The 18,688-nt window shown below is 51.3% G+C and overlaps 2 protein-coding genes across 4 annotated transcripts in view; both read left to right on the forward strand.

Annotated features, from left to right (window-relative positions):
- Positions 1 to 530: 530 nt before the first annotated feature.
- Positions 531 to 5,075, forward strand: ERP29 (endoplasmic reticulum protein 29). The gene is made up of 3 exons (XM_021544659.3): positions 531 to 664; positions 1,925 to 2,063; positions 3,307 to 5,075. The coding sequence occupies exons 1-3, from the start codon at positions 545 to 547 to the stop codon at positions 3,807 to 3,809; spliced, it is 762 nt and encodes a 253-aa protein (XP_021400334.1). The 5' UTR covers positions 531 to 544; the 3' UTR covers positions 3,810 to 5,075.
- A 1,500-nt stretch (positions 5,076 to 6,575) lies between these two features.
- TMEM116 (transmembrane protein 116) overlaps positions 6,576 to 18,688 on the forward strand; it is a 29,159-nt gene continuing 17,046 nt past the window's right edge. For 2 of the 3 annotated variants that reach the window (XR_014958678.1, XR_014958677.1), the window contains exons 1-11: positions 6,576 to 6,725; positions 7,302 to 7,348; positions 7,476 to 7,539; positions 11,148 to 11,279; positions 14,784 to 14,888; positions 15,317 to 15,366; positions 15,813 to 15,896; positions 15,977 to 16,115; positions 16,831 to 16,975; positions 17,065 to 17,138; positions 17,752 to 18,486. Coding sequence is in view for 1 of the 3 variants with exons in the window: in XM_021544550.3 (XP_021400225.1) it covers positions 6,678 to 6,725; positions 7,302 to 7,348; positions 7,476 to 7,539; positions 11,148 to 11,279; positions 14,784 to 14,888; positions 15,317 to 15,366; positions 15,813 to 15,896; positions 15,977 to 16,115; positions 16,831 to 16,975; positions 17,065 to 17,138; positions 17,752 to 17,952 (1,089 nt within the window). In the remaining 2 variants the exon portion in view is untranslated. Of the gene's footprint in view, positions 6,726 to 7,301; positions 7,349 to 7,475; positions 7,540 to 11,147; positions 11,280 to 14,783; positions 14,889 to 15,316; positions 15,367 to 15,812; positions 15,897 to 15,976; positions 16,116 to 16,830; positions 16,976 to 17,064; positions 17,139 to 17,751; positions 18,600 to 18,688 lie in introns of those variants that run through there. The other variant, XM_021544550.3, reaches the window with a different exon arrangement.

Here is an 18,688-nt window from a genome sequence, read left to right on the forward strand (position 1 = left end):
GGGATTAGGTACAGAATGATGTCTGTTGGGGGAGGGAGTGTGGATGGCTCAGTGCTTTTACTTGATGAGCTGACAGTCTGTCTCTCTGCAGTGCTTGCTTGCTTTTCATCCACTCTTTCCATGACAAGGACACGTTGTGTACAAGTGCGGGCTGGCAGTGCATGAAATCTCCCTTGGCAGCGCAAAACCCTCTTCTTGAGAGGGCTGTGCCAGTGCCCACCTAGATCCAAACGTGCACCCCACGGCTTCTCTCGCTGCTGCCCCGCCCGGCCCGATCCTGCCTCCCGCCCTTCCGCTGCTCTGGAATTGCTGCTGGCAGCCGCTCTCTTGCTATTTCACTGGCACCGGCAGCGGTGCTGTCCCGGGGGCGCGGAGCTCCTGTGCGCGCTGCCCGCTCCCCGCACGGCGTAGGAGCCCCCGCCCGGCCCCGAGCGCCGCCGCTCCCGCGGTGGCCCCGGGCGGCGGGGCGGGGCGAGCCGAGCCCCCGGCGGCGGCCGTCGCGCCGTCACGTGGCTCCGCAGCTCCGCTCCCTCCGCGCTCCGCCATGGCTGCGGCGGCTGCCGCCGGCTCGCTGCTGCTCTGCCTGCTCGGCCTGGTGCTGCCCGGCGGCAGCACGCTGCACACCAAGGGCTCCGTGCCGCTCGACACCATCACCTTCTACAAGGTACGGCGCTGGCGGGCCTGCTGGAAGCGCTCGGGGGGCGGGCGTGGGGCGGCACCGGGCCGTGTGCCCCGCGGCCGGCGGCAGCCCCGGGGCGCGGGAGGAACTCGGGGGGCGCGGCGGGGCCGCGGGCACGGGGCCGCTGCCGCCGCCACCGGCGCGGGGAGCGCTCGGTGCTGGCGGAGCGGCCGCGCCGCAGCCAATGGGAGCGCGGCGGCTGCGGCAGTCAGCCAATGGGGGCGCGGCGGCCGCGGCCGGCAGCCAATCGGCGCGGTCCAAGTGGAGCCGAGCCGCGGGGTCCGGCCCGGCTCGCTCCGGCCCGGCGGTACCGGCGGTGCGGGCGCGGGGAGGTGCGGCCGCAGCCGCGGCTCCTCTGCCGGGGCTGTGCTGTCTGTGAGTCGGGGCCGTGAGCGCGCGCTGCTTGGGTGGTTTCACTTGTTCATCAAACAGCAACAGGCTTTTTTTTTTTCTTTTTTTTTTCTTTTTTAACCTTTTGGTTTTTTCCCTTCACTAAATCACTTTGTAAGGAAGGACTCTTCCCACCGGGCCACTGAGCGCGCGGCAGGCCCAGGACGGAGCCTGCAGCCACCTGTGCGTACAGATGTGCAGGGCCTGGGCAGGGCTGGCAGAGCGCTGTGTAGGTGGAAAGCTGTGGTGCAACCCCAACCTGTTCGCTAGAACAGGAAGATTTTGCAAGGTCTTCTACTGCAGGGCGTGGAAAATCCCTCAAGGGGTGACAGAGTCCATTGCCAAACTAATTGGAAAAGGCATCGTCTGAGCAGAGCAAGGCTGGAGTGAAGAGAAATCAATTAAAAGTGATTTCTCCATTTCATGTACCAGTACAACATCTACAGCATCTCCACTGCAGCTCTGATGCTGGGACACTTCAGAATGCCAGTACCTATGGCCTCTCTCCTCTTCATGTCCCACTGGAAAATGTTTCAGCTGATCTTCTTCCAAGATGCCAGTCAGATTGCTTACAATAAGCAAATCTTAGAATTAAAGGCATTATCAGATCCCCCAAACCTACCACATACTATCTTTATCATCTGGTGCAGGAATACAGACACCTAAAGCTCAGTCTTTCCTTCACACGACAGTGAGTCATTTCTGAGAGGCCATAATTATATAAAATTTCCATTCTCCTCTGCATTTCCCCATTGCACAGGAAAAAGCAAAACCAACTTTGGTGACTTGGACATTGCTCAGACCTGAAATGATCAAGTTTTGTCTTGTCTTTCCCCCTTTTTCTTCTTGTTTTAGGTTATTCCAAAGCATAAGTTTGTCCTTGTGAAGTTTGACACACAATATCCCTATGGTGAGAAACAAGATGAGTTTAAAAAGCTGGCAGAGAGCTCAGGCTCCAGTGAGGATCTGCTGGTGGCTGAAGTGGGAATATCAGGTGAGGAACTCTGAGTACATGCAAACAGTGTGGGCTGTGAGGAGGGGATACATTTCAGTGTGATTTCTGCAGCTTCTGAGGCAATTCTGGGGGAGGGATGGATGTGAGAGTGGAGCTCCTGCCCTGGCTGAGCCTGGTTGTGCGTGGGAGAGCTGCTTATCCATCTGGCTGGGTAATGAGGAGTCAGCCCACGCTGCTGAACTGCTGCCACCTCCTCATCCTCAGCAATTCTTGCCTTTTTCCCCCCTTCTTTGCTGAGAGAAACCTTTTTGACCCACATGCAGGTAACAGACCTCACAAGAATCATGCTTTAGCCACAGTCCTGCTCAGACAAAGAATATTTAGTGTGATTAGTTCCATGCAGCAAACCCTGGGGCAGCACAGCAAGGGGTTGTTGCACTGTGGCTGCTCTAACTCGATGTGACTGTGACTGGATTAAGAGAAAAAGGGTGAAGAATAGATCACTGTCACCTGACATGCTCTGACTTTGTAGGTTGAATTAAAAATGTAGGCTTAATTATCAAACTGTGAAGTTTTACCCATTCTGATATTTCTAAACATATGTGGAATGCTCTAAGTAGCATATTTGCAATGGCTTTGTTTTCTGTCCTCAAGAATAAATATAATTTCTGTAAGATGAGTAAACGTCTTGTAGCTTGGCATGCTGTCAGAACCAAATCATTCTCTGCACATAGACAGGAAAAGCTCTTGTTTAACTGTAAAATCAGTTAAAATCAATGGATAGAGAAAAATAAGAGGAAAAAGGGTATTGATTTTCCATGAGGAGGACAGGGTTTATACAAAAGGTCCTGCTAATGTCTTACACTCTCACAGTCACAGCAAAACACCATTACAGTCTTTTTCTTTGACAAACCCACTGAATGTTTGCCTTGCAGAAATTATTTTATGAGGTGTTTTTATTTCAGTGTGTGGCATTTCCTTGGAAGAGGCTCCCCAGAGAATGGTCACAGCCCCAAGGCTGCCAGAGCTCAGGGAGTATTTGGGCAATGCTCCCAGGCACAGGCTGTGATTTTGGGGTGCCATGAGCAGGGCTGGAAGCTGGACTCAGTGATCCTTGTGGGTCCCTTCCAGCTCAGGATATTTCCATGGCTCTGTGATTTCCTGGCAAACAGGTTATTAGGACATGTTGAAGCTCTGCCTACAAATATTTGAGTGGGAGGGAATCTTAATTTTTTTTTTTTTTATTAACTGTGCTTTTCTGTGTTTCATTGTCCCTTGATAGATTACGGTGATAAACTGAACACTGAGCTGGGAGAGAAGTACAAGCTTGACAAGGAAAAGTTCCCTGTTTTTCACTTGTTCCGGGATGGTGACTTTAACAATCCTTTACTTTATGATGGTGAAATCAAGGCTGGGGCTATTCAGCGCTGGCTGAAGAGTAATGGCATCTACCTGGGGATGCCAGGCTGCCTGAAGGAGTATGATGTGCTGGCCAGCAAATTTATGAGCACCACAGAGAAATCTGATCGCCAGGCCCTCCTGAAAAAGGGGCAGGAGAATTTAGGAAAAGCAAAAGAAACCGAGAAGAAGTCAGCAGAGCAATATTTGAAAATTATGAGCAAGATCCTGGAGCAGGGAGAGGAGTTTGCTGCTAACGAAGTCAACCGAATCACAAAGCTGATCGAGAAGAACAAGATGAGTGATGGAAAGAAGGAGGAGCTCCAGAAAAGCCTCAACATCCTCGCTTCTTTCCGGAAGAAGAGTAGTGAAAAAGATGAGCTCTAACGTGTTGGAGAACTCTCTACAAGCTGTGAAACATTGTCAAGATTCCTAACCAGTTCTCCTTAATGCAAGCAAACTTCCCGCTGACTTCAAAAGGGCAGCAGATCTCCTTCTGGGATTCTCAGTTTAGAAGGTCAAGAGGAAGACATTCTTTAAAAACACAGTATTCTAAATGTTGGAAAAATCACCTAAGAGCAAGGCACAGCAAGTATTGTGTAATACTATCCAATAACAGTGTTAAAGCAGACAACAAAAAAAAACAAACTCTAGATTGGCCAGAAGCTCCTTCCTGGTGGTTTTTACAGCTGTTCCCTGACTAACAAATAACAAAATTCAGTCTCTCATTCCATCTTACATGCTGGAAAAGGTACAGATTGGGTACCCTCTACACGCCCACCTTTCCCTGTCCGTAATATCCTTGGGTTTTATGCTTGTTAATCTACCCCTCACCCCCCATGTGTTGTCCTACTTGGGCTCTAAGTCTTGTTCTTACCTGTTGTTGACTAAGAAACTCAGAGCTTCCTTTTTCTGGCTTCTCCTTCCATGGCTTCTGTCCCTGTTTGCTTTGGGTGTCAGCCAAATGCTGGCAGTGAAGACAGTTCACAGCTTGCCCCTCATTTTCTGTCCAGAGCAGCCGTTTCATCAAACATTCTCCCAAAATCATTCATAATACCTTGACACAGTGAGTGAAGTGAGTTCTGAGCAAGGGCAGAGTCTCCTTGAGGTGCTATTACACTCAGTCTCACCAGTTTGTGCAAAAAATTGGTTTTTCAGATGTAAATTTGGATGTGTTTTCTTACAGCTGAAGAGGTGTTCTACCTGTCCAAGCTTCATGAGCAAAATGTTTTTCTAGCCTCCAGAAGCAATTGACACTGTCAAACTAGAGCCTCATCAGTGTTTGGTAGTTCTAAATATTTGAAAATGAGGTCCTGTAAGAGGAAGCAGAAGTATTTGTGTCTTTAGAAGCCTCGTCTGTGTTATTTAAAAGGAGATGCTTGGCCCAAGGATCAGGTCAGTCCTCAGAACTGTGCAGTTCACACTCTGTGGAATTCAGATGCCTCTGGAAGATGCTGAAGCCCTGGTCAGGGTGACAGAATTGAAAAGGGAAACACCTGTGAGTTTTACCTTAAAAGTATGCTTTAAACAAAACTGATTCCTGTGGGAGCTTTGCTGCCTTTTGAATCTTGGTGTGGGTACAAGGAGCAGATGTTGCTGTGAGATAAAATGTATTAATAATGCTATAATAAAAAAAAAAAAATCCACTTCAAAGCTGCTTCTTAAACCACTATAGAGAAACTACGGCCAATTCCGTAATCAGAGGGGAAGCTGTGACTGCTGAAGCGAGGTGAGGAGAACCAAGGGTGTCCCTCGACCCAGCGCTCTCCCTCAGGAGCGGCAGAGGAAGAACCCCGGCAAGGTGGGCAGTTTTTGGGAGGGCTTTGTGGAGATACGTCCCTCCTGGCTCGGCCCCGGAGACCCTGAGGGAATCGTCTCCCGAGGTGCTGAGGGGAGCTGTTCTCGAAGCTCTGAGGGAACAATTCCCCGGGACTCTGAAGGGGGCAGCCCCCGATAGGATCAGAACTTGAGGGGACCATGCCCTGGATCTGTGAAGGGAGCAGTGCCCGGGCTCTCTGAGGGGAGCAGCCGCGGGACTGAGGGAACCATGCCCGGGCTCTCTGAGGGGAGCAGCCGCGGGACTGTGAGAACCATGCCCGGGCTCTCTGAGGGGAACAGCCGCGGGACTGTGAGGGAACCATGCCCGGGCTCTCTGAGGGGAGCAGCCGCGGGACTGTAAGAACCATGCCCGGGCTCTCTGAGGGGAGCAGCCGCGGGACTGTAAGAACCATGCCCGGGCTCTCTGAGGGGAGCAGCCGCGGGACTGTAAGAACCATGCCCGGGCTCTCTGAGGGGAGCAGCCGCTGGACTGTGAGGGAACCATGCCCGGGCTCTCTGAGGGGAGCAGCCCGCGGGACTGTGAGAACCATGCCCGGGCTCTCTGAGGGGAGCAGCCCGCGGGACTGAGGGAACCATGCCGGGCTCTCTGAGGGGAGCAGCCGCGGGACTGTGAGGGAACCATGCCGGGCTCTCTGAGGGGAGCAGCCGCGGGACTGAGGGAACCATGCCCGGGCTCTCTGAGGGGAACAGCCCGCGGGACTGTGAGAACCATGCCCGGGCTCTCTGAGGGGAGCAGCCCGGGGGACTGAGGGAACCATGCCCGGGCTCTCTGAGGGGAGCAGCCGCGGGACTGTGAGGGAACCATGCCCGGGCTCTCTGAGGGGAGCAGCCGCGGGACTGTGAGAACCATGCCGGGCTCTCTGAGGGGAGCAGCCGCGGGACTGAGGGAACCATGCCCGGGCTCTCTGAGGGGAGCAGCCCGCGGGACTGAGGGAACCATGCCGGGCTCTCTGAGGGGAGCAGCCGCGGGACTGAGGGAACCATGCCGGGCTCTCTGAGGGGAGCAGCCGCGGGACTGAGGGAACCATGCCCGGGCTCTCTGAGGGGAGCAGCCCCGCACGCTCCTCGAAGCGCCTTCCCGCCACGGGTGCTGGTGACGTCACGGAGGGGCGGGGCCGGGGCTCCGCGGGGTCGCCTCAGAGCGGCTCCGTGAGGGGAGCCCGGGGCGGGGGGACCGCGGCGAGCCCGCCCACCGGGGCTCGCCCGGTTCTGCCCCTGGAGGGATGCGCGGGACGCCGGTCCCCGGGACGCCAATCCCGCTGTTTGCCCAGGGCTCCTGTCCCCTCAGCCCCTCTCTGCCACCGGGCGCTCCCCGCAGCCGGCCCCGCCGGCGGGGGCCGGGCGCGGTGCGGCCCCGGGGCGGAGCGCGGGCGGCGCCCGCAGCCCCGGAGCGGTGCGGCGGCGGCGGCGGTACCCATGGCCCTGCCGGCGGAGGCAGACCGGCTGGATGGGGGCTGGCAGGAGGTGAGCGAGCCCCCGCCGACACCGAGAACCCCGGGACCTCGCTGTGCGCCTTTCTTCTCGTCCATCCCCTCACGGTCCTTCCCCAGCCCTGCGCCCCCGCTCCGTGCCCGGAGGCACCGGCAGCGTTGCACGATCCTCCCCCGGTGCCTGTCCCCGGTCGGTGCTGCCTATTCCTCTTCGGCACCCCGCTGTCCCTAATCCCCGGCCGGTGCTGCCCGCTCTTCTCCGGGATCCGCCAGTCCACCTGCCCGCTCCTATCCCGGTCCCCGGTCCTTGTTGTTCCTCACTGAGCTCCCGGTCCGCGCTGCCCGCTCCTATCCCGGTCCCCGGTCCTTGTCGTTCCTCACTGAGCTCCCGGTCCGCGCTGCCCGCTCCTATCCCGGTCCCCGGTCCTTGTTGTTCCTCACTGAGCTCCCGGTCCGTGCTGCCCGCTCCTATCCCGGTCCCCGGTCCTTGTTGTTCCTCCCTGAGCTCCCGGTCCGTGCTGCCCGCTCCTCCCGGGACCCCGCACTCCCCGGGCGCTCCTGCCGCGCCTGGGGCTGTGTCACCTGAGCTCCCTCCCGACCTTCTCCCCAGGTCTACTCTGCGCTCCAGTGGATCCAGTTCACCATGGCCATGCTCAGGTACGACGCGCTGCCCATGGAGTTACTGTCGCCAAGATGATTTTACCCAGAAAAGCAAAAAAAGAGAACTCGCGTCTCCCAGCGAGGCAGACGCGCTCCTGTTCCAACCTGTGCTTTGTTTTCTCAGCGTTGTAGGTTCCAGCTCAATTATTGCCTACGCCGTCTTCCAAAACGCAGTGCGGTCCCCCGAGGTAAGGTCTGAGCTTCCTTTTCCCTCCTTAAGCCGCGGTATCAGTCCCTGCAGGTGGTTCACCTGTAGCACAGACCCTCTCCTAAGAGCAGCTGCAGGTCTCAGGGTTATGTGATTAAATCTTGCTTAATAGCTGGGAGGAAAAGGGCTTGCTAAGAATTGGATTCTTTGTCTTGGTAGGAGGTGAAAGGACTGACCTTGAACCTGTGCTTCTGCAGGGAGAAGCAGGTTCGTTAGTCCTGTGCTTTCTGCTGCTCCTGGAAAGTCCTCCAGTCGTTCCTGGGAGCGCAGATTTCCTAGCGTGCCCTCTTCAGTGAGGCCAAACTCCCGCGGGGCTGAGGAGGTGTGCACAAAGCTGCTGAAGTGCAAATTGGAGCTGCCCCTGTGGAAATGCTTTTACAGGTGTTGGTTTTTGGCCGTCTCTGAGGAGTTTCTCTCGGCAGGTGTGCTACTAAAACTGACCCCACATCCTCCATCCCATCCTGCCAGGCTTGGGTGTCCACACACAGTCCCTCTGTGTGTCCAGGACTTCCTGGGGGCAGTGAGCCAAAATGATCCCTGTGAAGCTGGGATTTGCTGTCCAGGGTTTTCAGGCTCAGCCTGGCCTGTGGACTATGCAGAAAGTCGGTGGAGCTGGCAGCAGCTGTATCTCTCCTTCCTTCATCTTCCTGTTCTTAGTACATCATGGATTCGACCTGCAAGCCCAGAGAATGGGACTTTCAGGGAATTCATGGAGCTATCCCTTGAGAAGCAAGAAATGCAGGCAACTGACACATTGTTGGATGGCACTGTGGGAAGGAGAACATAAGTCCATGTTTGCAGGGCAAATCTGTCCTACTTACAGCAGGAGAGGACCTTGCTCCCAGCCAACCTCCTGGAAACGCTCTGCCCAGCACATCCAGAATAAACTGTGGAGATCTCCATGCATTCCTAGGGAAAAACAAAGGCTGGGACTTCTCCTTAAAGCTGGGATGGAAAACCTGCTTGAGCTTGTGCTGCTCAAGGTGTACATCAAAACCTCCTTCAACCACATCTGCACGTGGAAAGCTCCAGATGTGATTCCTTCCCAGGGTCCTCCCTCTGGAATGGTGTGGAGCAGGGGTTGGCAGTGTCCTGGTGTGACTCAGCAGCCTCATCCTGTTGGCTCCCATGGCCTGGCTGCTCAGGAGCCCTTCTGCTCTCAATCATGTGATGGGGCTGTGGCTTGGGAGCTGTTCATGATCCACACATGGCTCCAGGTCAACAACGCTCCAGAAGGTCCAGATGTTTCTGCTCAGGTTATTTCTGCAAATCCGGATAGGAGGGCTGGATGCCAGCTGGAGGGACTGGTTTGCATCAGCCTTCCAGGCTCTTCTGCTGCCAGGGGAGATCTGGTGCTGGGTTTCAAAAGTGACAAAATCTCCATTAACTTCCCCATCTTCTTGTCCTCATGTCTTGGGTCTGAAGTGGAAGTTTGTAAACAAAGGGGCTGGAAGAGATCCATATCAAAACTTGCCACAAACAGCATATTCCCTGAGTCATGAGGACCCACAGCAAAGCATTTAAAAATAAACAGCTCTGGAGGCTGGTAGAAGGATCTTAGAAACGCTTTCCTTCCTGTCCCCAACCTCAGAAATCAAATACTGCACTCTTGAAGCTTGCTTTCTGTCTCTACGGGGTCAATAAAACCCTTCAGCCTCAGGTAAATCATTCAGGAGAGGTGATGGCAAGCAAGGAAGAACCCTCAGCTCAACAGGTTTGAGGAAGAAATCTCAGCTCAGAAGGTTTGAGGAAGAACCTTCAGCTCAGCATGTGCCTGGGCCATGGCCACAGAGCCAAATCCCCGTGTGCGCTGCAGCTGGAGCTGCCAGGATGTAAATCATTACATCTTTGCAGTCCCTTCCTCTATTTTATAAATACCAGTGGTTATTTTCTTTCCCCTTTTTCAAGCCAGAGCCACACATGCCCCTGTGTCACCTACTTCTTTAGTCAGGTCTCTGCCAAAACAACTCCTGGACACACCAGCAGTGCCTTGCTCCAAGGGCACTTGTGCTGGAGAAAGAGGTCACCTGTTTGATTGCAAAAGTGGCTTTTTTGCTTATTTTAGATCTGTTTGGTTTAACCTGCCTCAATCACAAACTGGACAGTGCCCCAAGCCTATCGTGCCAGGGCTTAATTTCTGCACCAGCGAGGAAAAGCCTGGTTTAAAAAAGGCATTTAGAGATGAAATCAAATTAAAATTAACTCCAGACCTTTGTGCCTTGTGCTCCTTCATGCCCTAAGGACAAATCTGGTTCAATCAGATCTACCTTAACTCTTATCACTCTTCCTAAACTCCCTCTCACTGCACATGGGAACAAGTATTATACAACGTGATGGGTTGCATCCACTTACTTCCAGGACAATACTGAGGCAAATCTCACAAAAAACTCAGCTCCATGAAAAGAAATACAAAATCAAAGCCTGCTGAAGCATTTCCATGCTGTGTTTAACATTATAATTTTCCATAGGGAAAGAAAAACACCACAATTTTCTCTCCTGGATGCTGAAAATGAGATACCAAAGGCTTTAATTAAGAATGTAGGTAATTAGGCTGCTTTTCCAAAGTCTCTGCTCTCCCACTAACAAAGAAAATGTTGGCCAGATATTTTGCACAAATGTTTTCCTGCAGTGTTTACAGTCCTGGCCAGTGTATGCAAACTGGAAATGGGCTGGAAACTGTTGTTAAAGGGGACACGACTCCTTTACAGAAAGATGCAGCAATAATGGCTCTCAGTGGAAATTAATCTGGCTTGTAAAATAAACCCAACCTTAGTCATCAGCTGAAATGACATAGAACACTTAGAAAAATGTTTGTTTCAAGTCATTCCAGACCTGAGGAAGGGTTTGTGTTTCCTGGAAGTTTGATTTCTATGTGAGTTTATTTAAAATATGATGTCTCTTCTCCCTGCCAACATGTCCTGTTCTTCAAAATTGTAACATGATGGATATTTGGGATATTTTCTGTAAGTTTTGATGCTGCTCTTGGCTCCTATGGCAGAAGTGATGGTTGGAGTGCATTGGAGCAGCTCCTGAGAGAATAAATCCATGTGGAATTTCCCTGCAAGGAGAGTTGTCTCACCAGAAGAGCTGAGGGGTGACAGTGTTCAGATAACACCAGATAACCTGGTATTGGTGTCTGAGCACAATTAATCTTTCTGCTGTAATTAGTGTAGGAATTTTAAAGGACTGGAAACAAGGTTGATATTCAGGACTAAAGGCTGAAAAGTTTTCATCTGGTAACTTGTCTTTGAACTTGCTTGGTTGTGAAAGTAGAAGACTTTTTTTATTGGAGCTCTCAGGGTTTGCTGCAGATTAATTGAGTGGTCTCAGAAATGTTGTCACAGTGCTTTCCTGAGGGTAAAATCATCCCTCCACAAAGTGCCACTTATGCCCTACTTCCCTTCAATTAAGGCTTTCAAAATAACTTTGCAGTGGGGTTTTTCTATTGAAAAACTTTCCTCACCTGCAGAAAACCTTTGAAAGGCTGTATTAAAATATCTTTATGTCTGATAAGGGGGTAAAGATGCAGCTGGGGGATGGGAGGGCTGTGACTCCACTCACACTTGCTGAGCCTTTTCCCTTTTCCAGGTGCGTCCCCTTTTCTACCTGAGCCTCTCAGATCTGTTCCTGGGCATGTGCTGGCTGGCTGGGGCCCTGCTCTACAGCTCACCCACCTCCCAGCAAGATCTCATCTGCTACAACCTGCAGGCCACGGGACAGGTGAGTGGCCTTGGCACCACGTTCTAGAATTAACCTTGTAATTTGTCATCATTAACCTTGTTGGTGATCAGAGCGTGGCCATGGGGGCTGTTTCTAGACAGGCTTTAGCAGGTATCTTGGCTTTCTGTGGAAAAGGGAGAAAATGACACTGGGGTTTAGGGTCCTCTGGTGTGTCAGAGGAAAAGATAAGGTGGGATTTTGTAGTTGCTTGTGTGAAATGAGCAGATGGGACTTGATCTTTCTCCTGTTGGATCCATGCCCGTGGATCTCTGTGCTCTCACATGGCTGCTTTTCTGTTTCTCATTGTGCTTCCTCCAGCCTGGGCAGGAACAGACATTCTGTGACTTGCTCGAGCTCAGGCTTAAATTACTCACGTGAACATCCCAGTTCTTGCTCTTTCCAAGGATCCTCCATCAGCACAAGCTCAGCCTGTGTCCCATTGACTCAGCTGCTTCCCTGTGCTGAGGGCCAGTGGAGTAGGGTGGGTGAGCACTGTTTTCCTGACAGTTTGCTGTTGCCTCAGTTCCCTTTTCAACACCAGGCTTTGGAAATCTCAGCTCTCAAAAATCTCTGCAGAGTCCAGCTGAGCATGGGGATTCATAAATTATGATCTCTGGAATTAATTTTTTTTTCCTTTTAAAAGACTGGGAAGTGCAAGGGAAGCCTTGATGTGTGGGCTTGGGTAACTCCCTGAGAGTGTGGTGGTACCACAACAGGGAACTGAATGTCCTTGTGGAAAAGCAGCATCCAAAGCTGGAAAGGATCTCCATGTGCCTCAGAGAGGGCAGGGAAGTAGCTGCAGCTACAGGATGGAATTGTTCCTGCTGTTGTGTGTCTGGGGATGGGCTCCTGCAGCCCAGGATTGTTTCAGCAGCTGTTTTGGGGGTACAGATGTGTTGCTGAGGGTGGTGAGAGCAGCTGTTCCACTCCAGGCTCATTTCTGGTTTCTCCAGCTCTACTGGCTCCACAGTATGTTCATGTTGAGAGAAACAGTGAGGTTTGGGTAACATGGCCACTTGGGAATGATGCAGAACAACATCAAAGGTGTTTTCAAGGTGATGGTAAATGGGAAAATGAGGAGAGCTTGGGAGAGGCTTTCAAAGCTAGAAGGTGGAAGGAGAAAGCAGGACTGAGGCTGTTCCTGAGCTGTTTCCCTTGCCTGGGGGACAGTTCTTTCAGCTGGTGTGATGTTTTTATAGCCTGGAGAAGGCAGTTTGCACTGCTAGAGGAGAAATAAGTTAGCTATGGAAAATATGCCCATAATTTCTCAGCTCTCTTGCACTTCTGGCTCTTCTCTGCCCTCACTTTTCCAGCCTGTGGCTGTGCTTTGCAGGGACACCAGCACAGGATGGGACAAGGTGGGAGCTCTGTGTTCATGGTGGGTGGGCAGAGCTGGCCTTGGGCCAGGGCTTGTGGTGGGGTGTGCAGAGTCACACCCTGACCTCAGCCTGGCTCCTCTCCTGCGTGCCACCACCAGTCCCCACAGCACAGGGACTGCCTGGGTGGCAGAGCCAGATTGTGCCTGGCAAGAGCCGTGGCTGCTGTTTGCTCTGGGAGAAATTAAAACAAACCTTGCCATGGAAACCTTTCCCTCAGGGCATGTGACAGTGCAGGACCTCCTCACCCAACACCCTGCAGTGCCCTTGAGAGGTGGGAACACCTTGTGCGTAAGAAGGAGCCAGTAACAACAGGTTGAACCAGCAGATTCTGCAGAGCAGGAGGGATCTGGAGGCTGATGGAATGAGTAAATAAACGTCTCACTGTGCTTCTGGGTGTCTCACACCTGGGGCCTCTCTGCACACCAACACCCAGAAGGTGTCGGATGAGCTGAGGTGAGGATGGGAAGGGACAGCCCAGCAGTGGAGTTTGCAGCCCTTGGAGAAGCTCACACTGGAGTCATTGTGATGTCTCAAGGCACTGCCTTAAGAGCAGGGCAATATTTTGCTTTATTCAGGCCGTTTGCCATTATTTGTCATCACAGGCTGATGTTGCAGTGGATGGAGCTGCCCAGTGTCCAAACTGTGTCAATAAAGAAGGAGATTGCTTTGTTTCTTGGATTTTCGCTCTTTCAGCTCCAGAGCTTTGATTGAGATGAATATAAATACTGCTCCCTTTGCTGTCCCTCATTCTCTCCTCCTCCTACATTGCAATGATAAAGTCCAGAATAGATATTGTGGTTATAATTGCACAACTCCCCATGTTCTTCCAGTTCAGTTCCAGTGGCCTAATAATGTCCTGGCAGGCTCTGCTCATGCTGGGCAGCACAATGGGAGCCACAGATGGGATAATGAGGGATTCTTGTGTCTCTGCTTTATTTCCTCATGGGCAGTGCTGCAGGACTGTCCCCAGCCCCAGAGCTGGGGCTCAGGAGAGCAGAATTCCCTTCCCTTCCTGCTGGCACCTTCACAAGTGGCATTTGGGTCTCTGTTCTAGAAGGCAGCACTGACATTTCATGAGCCTCTCCCGGGAATTCTGAAGTGCAAGAGAACGATCCTTGTGGACTATTTTGGCCTTCTCTGGAAGTAGTTGGAAAAGGGCAACAGCCCCTCATTAAAACTCATTTAATGAACTGGAAAGTCACTGCAATGTTCCTGTGGCAGCCCTTGGACTCAGCCTCTTGAGCCAGCCAAGAGCATTCACAACCTCAGTGAAAGAGGCCAAGTTTGTTTAGTGACCACTTTCCCAGCTGTGGATGATACCAGGGTGGCAAACCTGTGCTCCTTATCTTTTTGGCAAAGGATAGCAAAGCCACAGAAAGAAAAAAAACATTTGCTTGTCCAGCCCTTCCTCTTTGCCACTGAAGTTTGTGTTTCCTGTCACAACACAGCACATGCATGTACGTGATCTGATTAGGCAACCTGGAGTAAGCATGAATTTGGAAAAAAATTTGATCAAGATTTGGGGGGGGGTTTATAGGAAGTTTTAGATAATTAGACTAATCTGAAGCTGGAATCAAAGGCTATGAAACTCTCAGTGCTCTATGTTTTCTCCTTTTTCCCACAAAGGAAGAAAAGGGTTTTTGGGATGTTAACTTGGGCTGAGGGCAGAGAATAGCTGCCCTAACATTCCTCTTGAAATGTTCAATTGTTTTCTGTTTCCGTGAATTCTCTGCATAGTCAGCTCATTATGCAAGAAGCAAATCTAAATGTCACATCTGTGCTTGTTTTCCTAATGGACATAGCATTGAGAAGGTCCAAGTGCCTCTGAAACCCTCATTGCCAGGCCCTGAGCCAAAAAAATTAGCCAGATCACAAAGATTTTTATTTCCAAGACAATCTTGTTGTCATTAGTTGTCCTGCCTGAGGCCAAAGTGAAGCTGTGTGATCTAAGGTGGGAATCTCCAACCTGACTCTTCCCAGCTGCATGTGAGCACAGCCCCTCTGCTCAGACCCTCACCTTTGGCAGGTGTTCATCCTCCTGCCTCTCTTCCATGGGATTCGGGAGGAACTAAACATGCTCTAGGAATTATTATTTCAGGACTGAAATGCTGGTTTTATTTCTCAGGTATTCTATGTGGCCTCTTTTCTCTACACTGTAAACTACACTTGGCACCTGTACATGGACCTCAAGGTGAAATACAACCAGAACCTCTTCAGGGTGCCCCCCCAGGTGAGTGGGACTGGTGTAAAGGCTGGGAACCCAGGGACAAGGACACAACACTCAGGAAAAACCTCCCTGCATTGCAGGCTGAGCAAATACTTCACACACCCCGTGACCAAAATCTCTCCTTGCTGTTAATGCCTCCCTCACACCCAAACAGGGAGGCACCACCACTGCCATGACCAGGCTGGGGGATACCCCAGGTATTCCTGCAAGATGGCACATTCCTTGCTCTTCCCAACAAACCCATCAGCCCCACTGCCCTACACAGCTTCCCCAGACATTTGCTGTGCACAGCAAACTTTGTATCTCAGATAATCCATCTGGTAGTTCAGGAGCAGCAGGATGGGCAGATCCCCCTCAGCTGCTGAAATGCTCAGCTCCTTCCTGTGAACCAGGGGCTGTACAGAAATAATTAAGATTTTTGGATTTTGCAGGTTGTAGATTATGCAAGTTGTGTTGGCCGAATAGCAACGATCTTGTCAAGGTAAGATTTCATTCTGCCTGGTAGAGGGTGTGGATTTGGTAAGAGTTAATTTTCCCTGGCAGAGGGTGTGGATTTGGTAAGAATTAATTCTCCCTAGTGGGAGATTGTGGATTTGGCAAACTGCAGTGTGTTGATCCCTGTTTCCTACTTGTTTTAAAGCAAGCTTTACTAAAAAAGCTGTAAAGCTCATCATTAACAGCAGAGTGACCTCATGAATGCAGAGTAAGAGGGTTTTTTCAACCAGGTTAATGATAACTTTATTAACTGGATGTGGTTTTCCAGAAGGTTTCCCTTTACCAATAATTAGCCCTCACAAATGAAAGCCCCGATGCTGGTAAAGCTGATAAAATACTTTTCCAGAGCAGTGTAGTGATGGGAGAAAAACCAAGCAGTGCCCAAGTGGAGCCGTGCAATAACCCATGACTCTGCTGTCCTTCTCCTCTCAGCCTGATCCCTTTCCTCCTCATGGTGCCTGTGTTTTGCCTGGGCAACAGCAGTAATTGCTACCAGAACTTCAGCCAGAAGCACGGGTGAGCTTCCTCCCTTCCTCTGGCACAGCCCCAGGGCTGCTGGGGGTGGGCAGGAGCTCAGGCTCTCCTGTGTCCCACAGGTGTCTCCTGATGCACGCGGAGATGGCCGAGCCCCCCAGCCAGCCCCAGAGCCCGAGCGGCTCTGTTTGCCGTGCAATGCATTTCTACAGCATCGGCGTCTTCCTCGTCTCCTTCCTCATCAGCTTCGTGGCCATCCTGGTAAGGCTGGTCCTTGTGGGGCCCTTGGATGGCTCCAGAGGCTGGGCACTCATGGAATCACAGAATGGTTTGGGTGGGAAGGCATCTTTAAGCTCATCCAGTGCCACTCTCTGCAGGGACACGTTCCACTGTCCCAGGTTGCTCCAAGCCCTGTCCAACCTGGCCTTGGACACTTCCAGGGATGGGGCAGCCACAGCTTCTGTGGGAAGGATTTCCTCCCAGTATCCCATCTAAACCTGCTTTCAGTTTTCAATCTATTCCCCCCTGTCTGCTCACTCCATGCTCTTGGCAAATAGGGCAGGGCAATAACTGTGTGGTGCTGCCTCCCTTTTGGAAAGGGTGGTAGGGGAAGGAAAATATCACCGTGCCACCAGATAAATCCATCTGGAGTCCTGTGTACTTTCAACCCAGCCCAGAAATATTTAGCAGGATTTCCAAATATTGTCAAGCTTGGAGCTTGACAGAGATCACCTCCTGCATGGGTCAGCAAGAGGTGATTAATGGTTGGACTCCATGATCTTAGAGATCTTTTCCAGCCTAAACAATATGATTCTAAAGTCAATTCAGAGTCTTCAGTTTAGAAAAGGCCACTTGCAAAGCAACACCTCCCACAGGATTTCAGTGCTGTGTGAAAAGTTTGGGTACACAGGGATCCACCCTGGATGAACCCAGCAGATCACAGCCTGTACAATAACATTTGCCTGTTCTTTTCCAGGTTATCCTGAGTCAGGCCCGAGGGCTGTACAAGAGGTTTGTGAACTCCACAGGATTCCTGGGGGATCAGCAGTGGGCCATGATTAAGATGGTGGAACAACGGGTGGTTTTTTACCCTGTTGCCTTCTTCTGCTGCTGGGCCCCAGGTGAGCAGAGAGTTCCCCCCACAGCATCCCCCTGTGGAAGCCCAGAGAGGTGGGGTTAACTTCACCCTCTCATCCATCCCTTTCCACAGCTGTCCTCCTTGGAATGCTGAAATTGACTGCTTCAACAACCAGCAAAATCTACATGGCTCTGCTGATCCTGCAGGTAAATGTCTGCCCCTGCAGCCTCCTGCCTTCTCACCTGGATGCAGCTGGGCAAGGATCTCTGCTGTGTGTGTGTGAGCCAAAGTCTGATTTGTGCTTTTGTTTGGCAGAGCTTTTGGTTTGGTGGTTGATGTTTTCCACAGGCATGAAAAGGTCTCAGTACCCAAATTCCCAGCACCACAACAGTTCAGTGGTGAACAGGGTGCTGGGTGGATGTTTGGACTTGGTGACCTCAAAGGTCTTTTCCAACCTCAGTGATTCTGTGGACATGGAAATTGTAGTAAATAGGACTAGAAAGGATCACCAAAAATCTGTTTTGTTTTTCGTATGTCACCACGTCTCCATATATGATTCCTTAATAACACTTGTCCAACTTCTTCCTGTGCCTGTGGCATAAGTTAGACATTTTATTAAATTATATAGTTATTCTATTAATTTAATATATAAACATACATAATATATATTCAGTATTTGTACAGCATTTATATTTAATTAGACATTCCTTAAACATTTATTAAAATAACAACACAATTTCTCTATCACACGGAAGATAAAATCCTGCTGGGCGGGGGAAGTTTTCCAGGGATCCCTGATTCCCCTGTGCTCTCTCCCAGGCTCTCACCGCAGCTTCCCAGGGGCTCCTGAACTGCCTGGTGTACGGCTGGACCCAGCACGTGTTCCTGTCCCTGAAGCGCGACTCCCGCCGGGATGTGGACACCCAGACGCCGCTCCTGCGCTCCCAGAAGAAATTCTACTCCAGCACGGGCCCCGCCGGCCCGCCCGACACCGAGGGCTCCTCCTCCACCCTGCTCTGATGCAGCCCTGCCCGGAAGGAGAGAGGAGAGAGGCAGAGTCCTTCCATCTCCTCGTTCTCCAGAACCGGGATGGAACTGCCCCTCGGGGCTGGCAGAGCCAGGCGCTCAGTGGACATAGTTATTTATTTGATGGATCATTTCAGCGTGGTAAATCTTTAGTCCAGACTTTCTTCTCCTGGAAATATCCCTAGAAATGCAGCAAACCCCAGGTAAAGCCTCAGAGACCTGGTCCAGCTCCATGGAGGTTGAGCAGAGGATGTTTTACTTTGTTTTATTTCTCCAAGTTATTGCCTTTACAAATTAACAAAAAAGCAAAATGAGTATTTTTCAATCTCTGCCTTTAAATTCACTCTAACCATGAGAATTTCACCACCCTAAGAACCAATTGCAAGAAATGAAGAATTGCAAAGCAGAACAAAACCTGCCTGGAATTTCTGCACATTTCCCTTCCCTTCTTCCTGCCAACTCCTGCTCAGCCACAATACTCCCAAAAATCAGCTGCTTCGACCCTGTGGAGCATCTCTCATGAACCAGGTGAGCAGGACTTTGAATCTCTCTTTGCATTTCCAGAAGTTCACATGAATTATTTACTGAGGTCCCACCATTCTACAGGAAATAAAACAGGTCTTAAGCTGTGTTGAAAATAACTCTTTACCTTTACACTTTATTTTCCAACAGCTTCACTTTTTGGGTCCAACCCAAATTTTTCTCATAGCAGGTTAGACAAGAAGAGGAA

This window comes from Lonchura striata, chromosome 15, assembly GCF_050655825.1.
Source record: "Lonchura striata isolate lonStrDom1 chromosome 15, ASM5065582v1, whole genome shotgun sequence".
Lineage (NCBI taxonomy): Eukaryota > Metazoa > Chordata > Aves > Passeriformes > Estrildidae > Lonchura > Lonchura striata.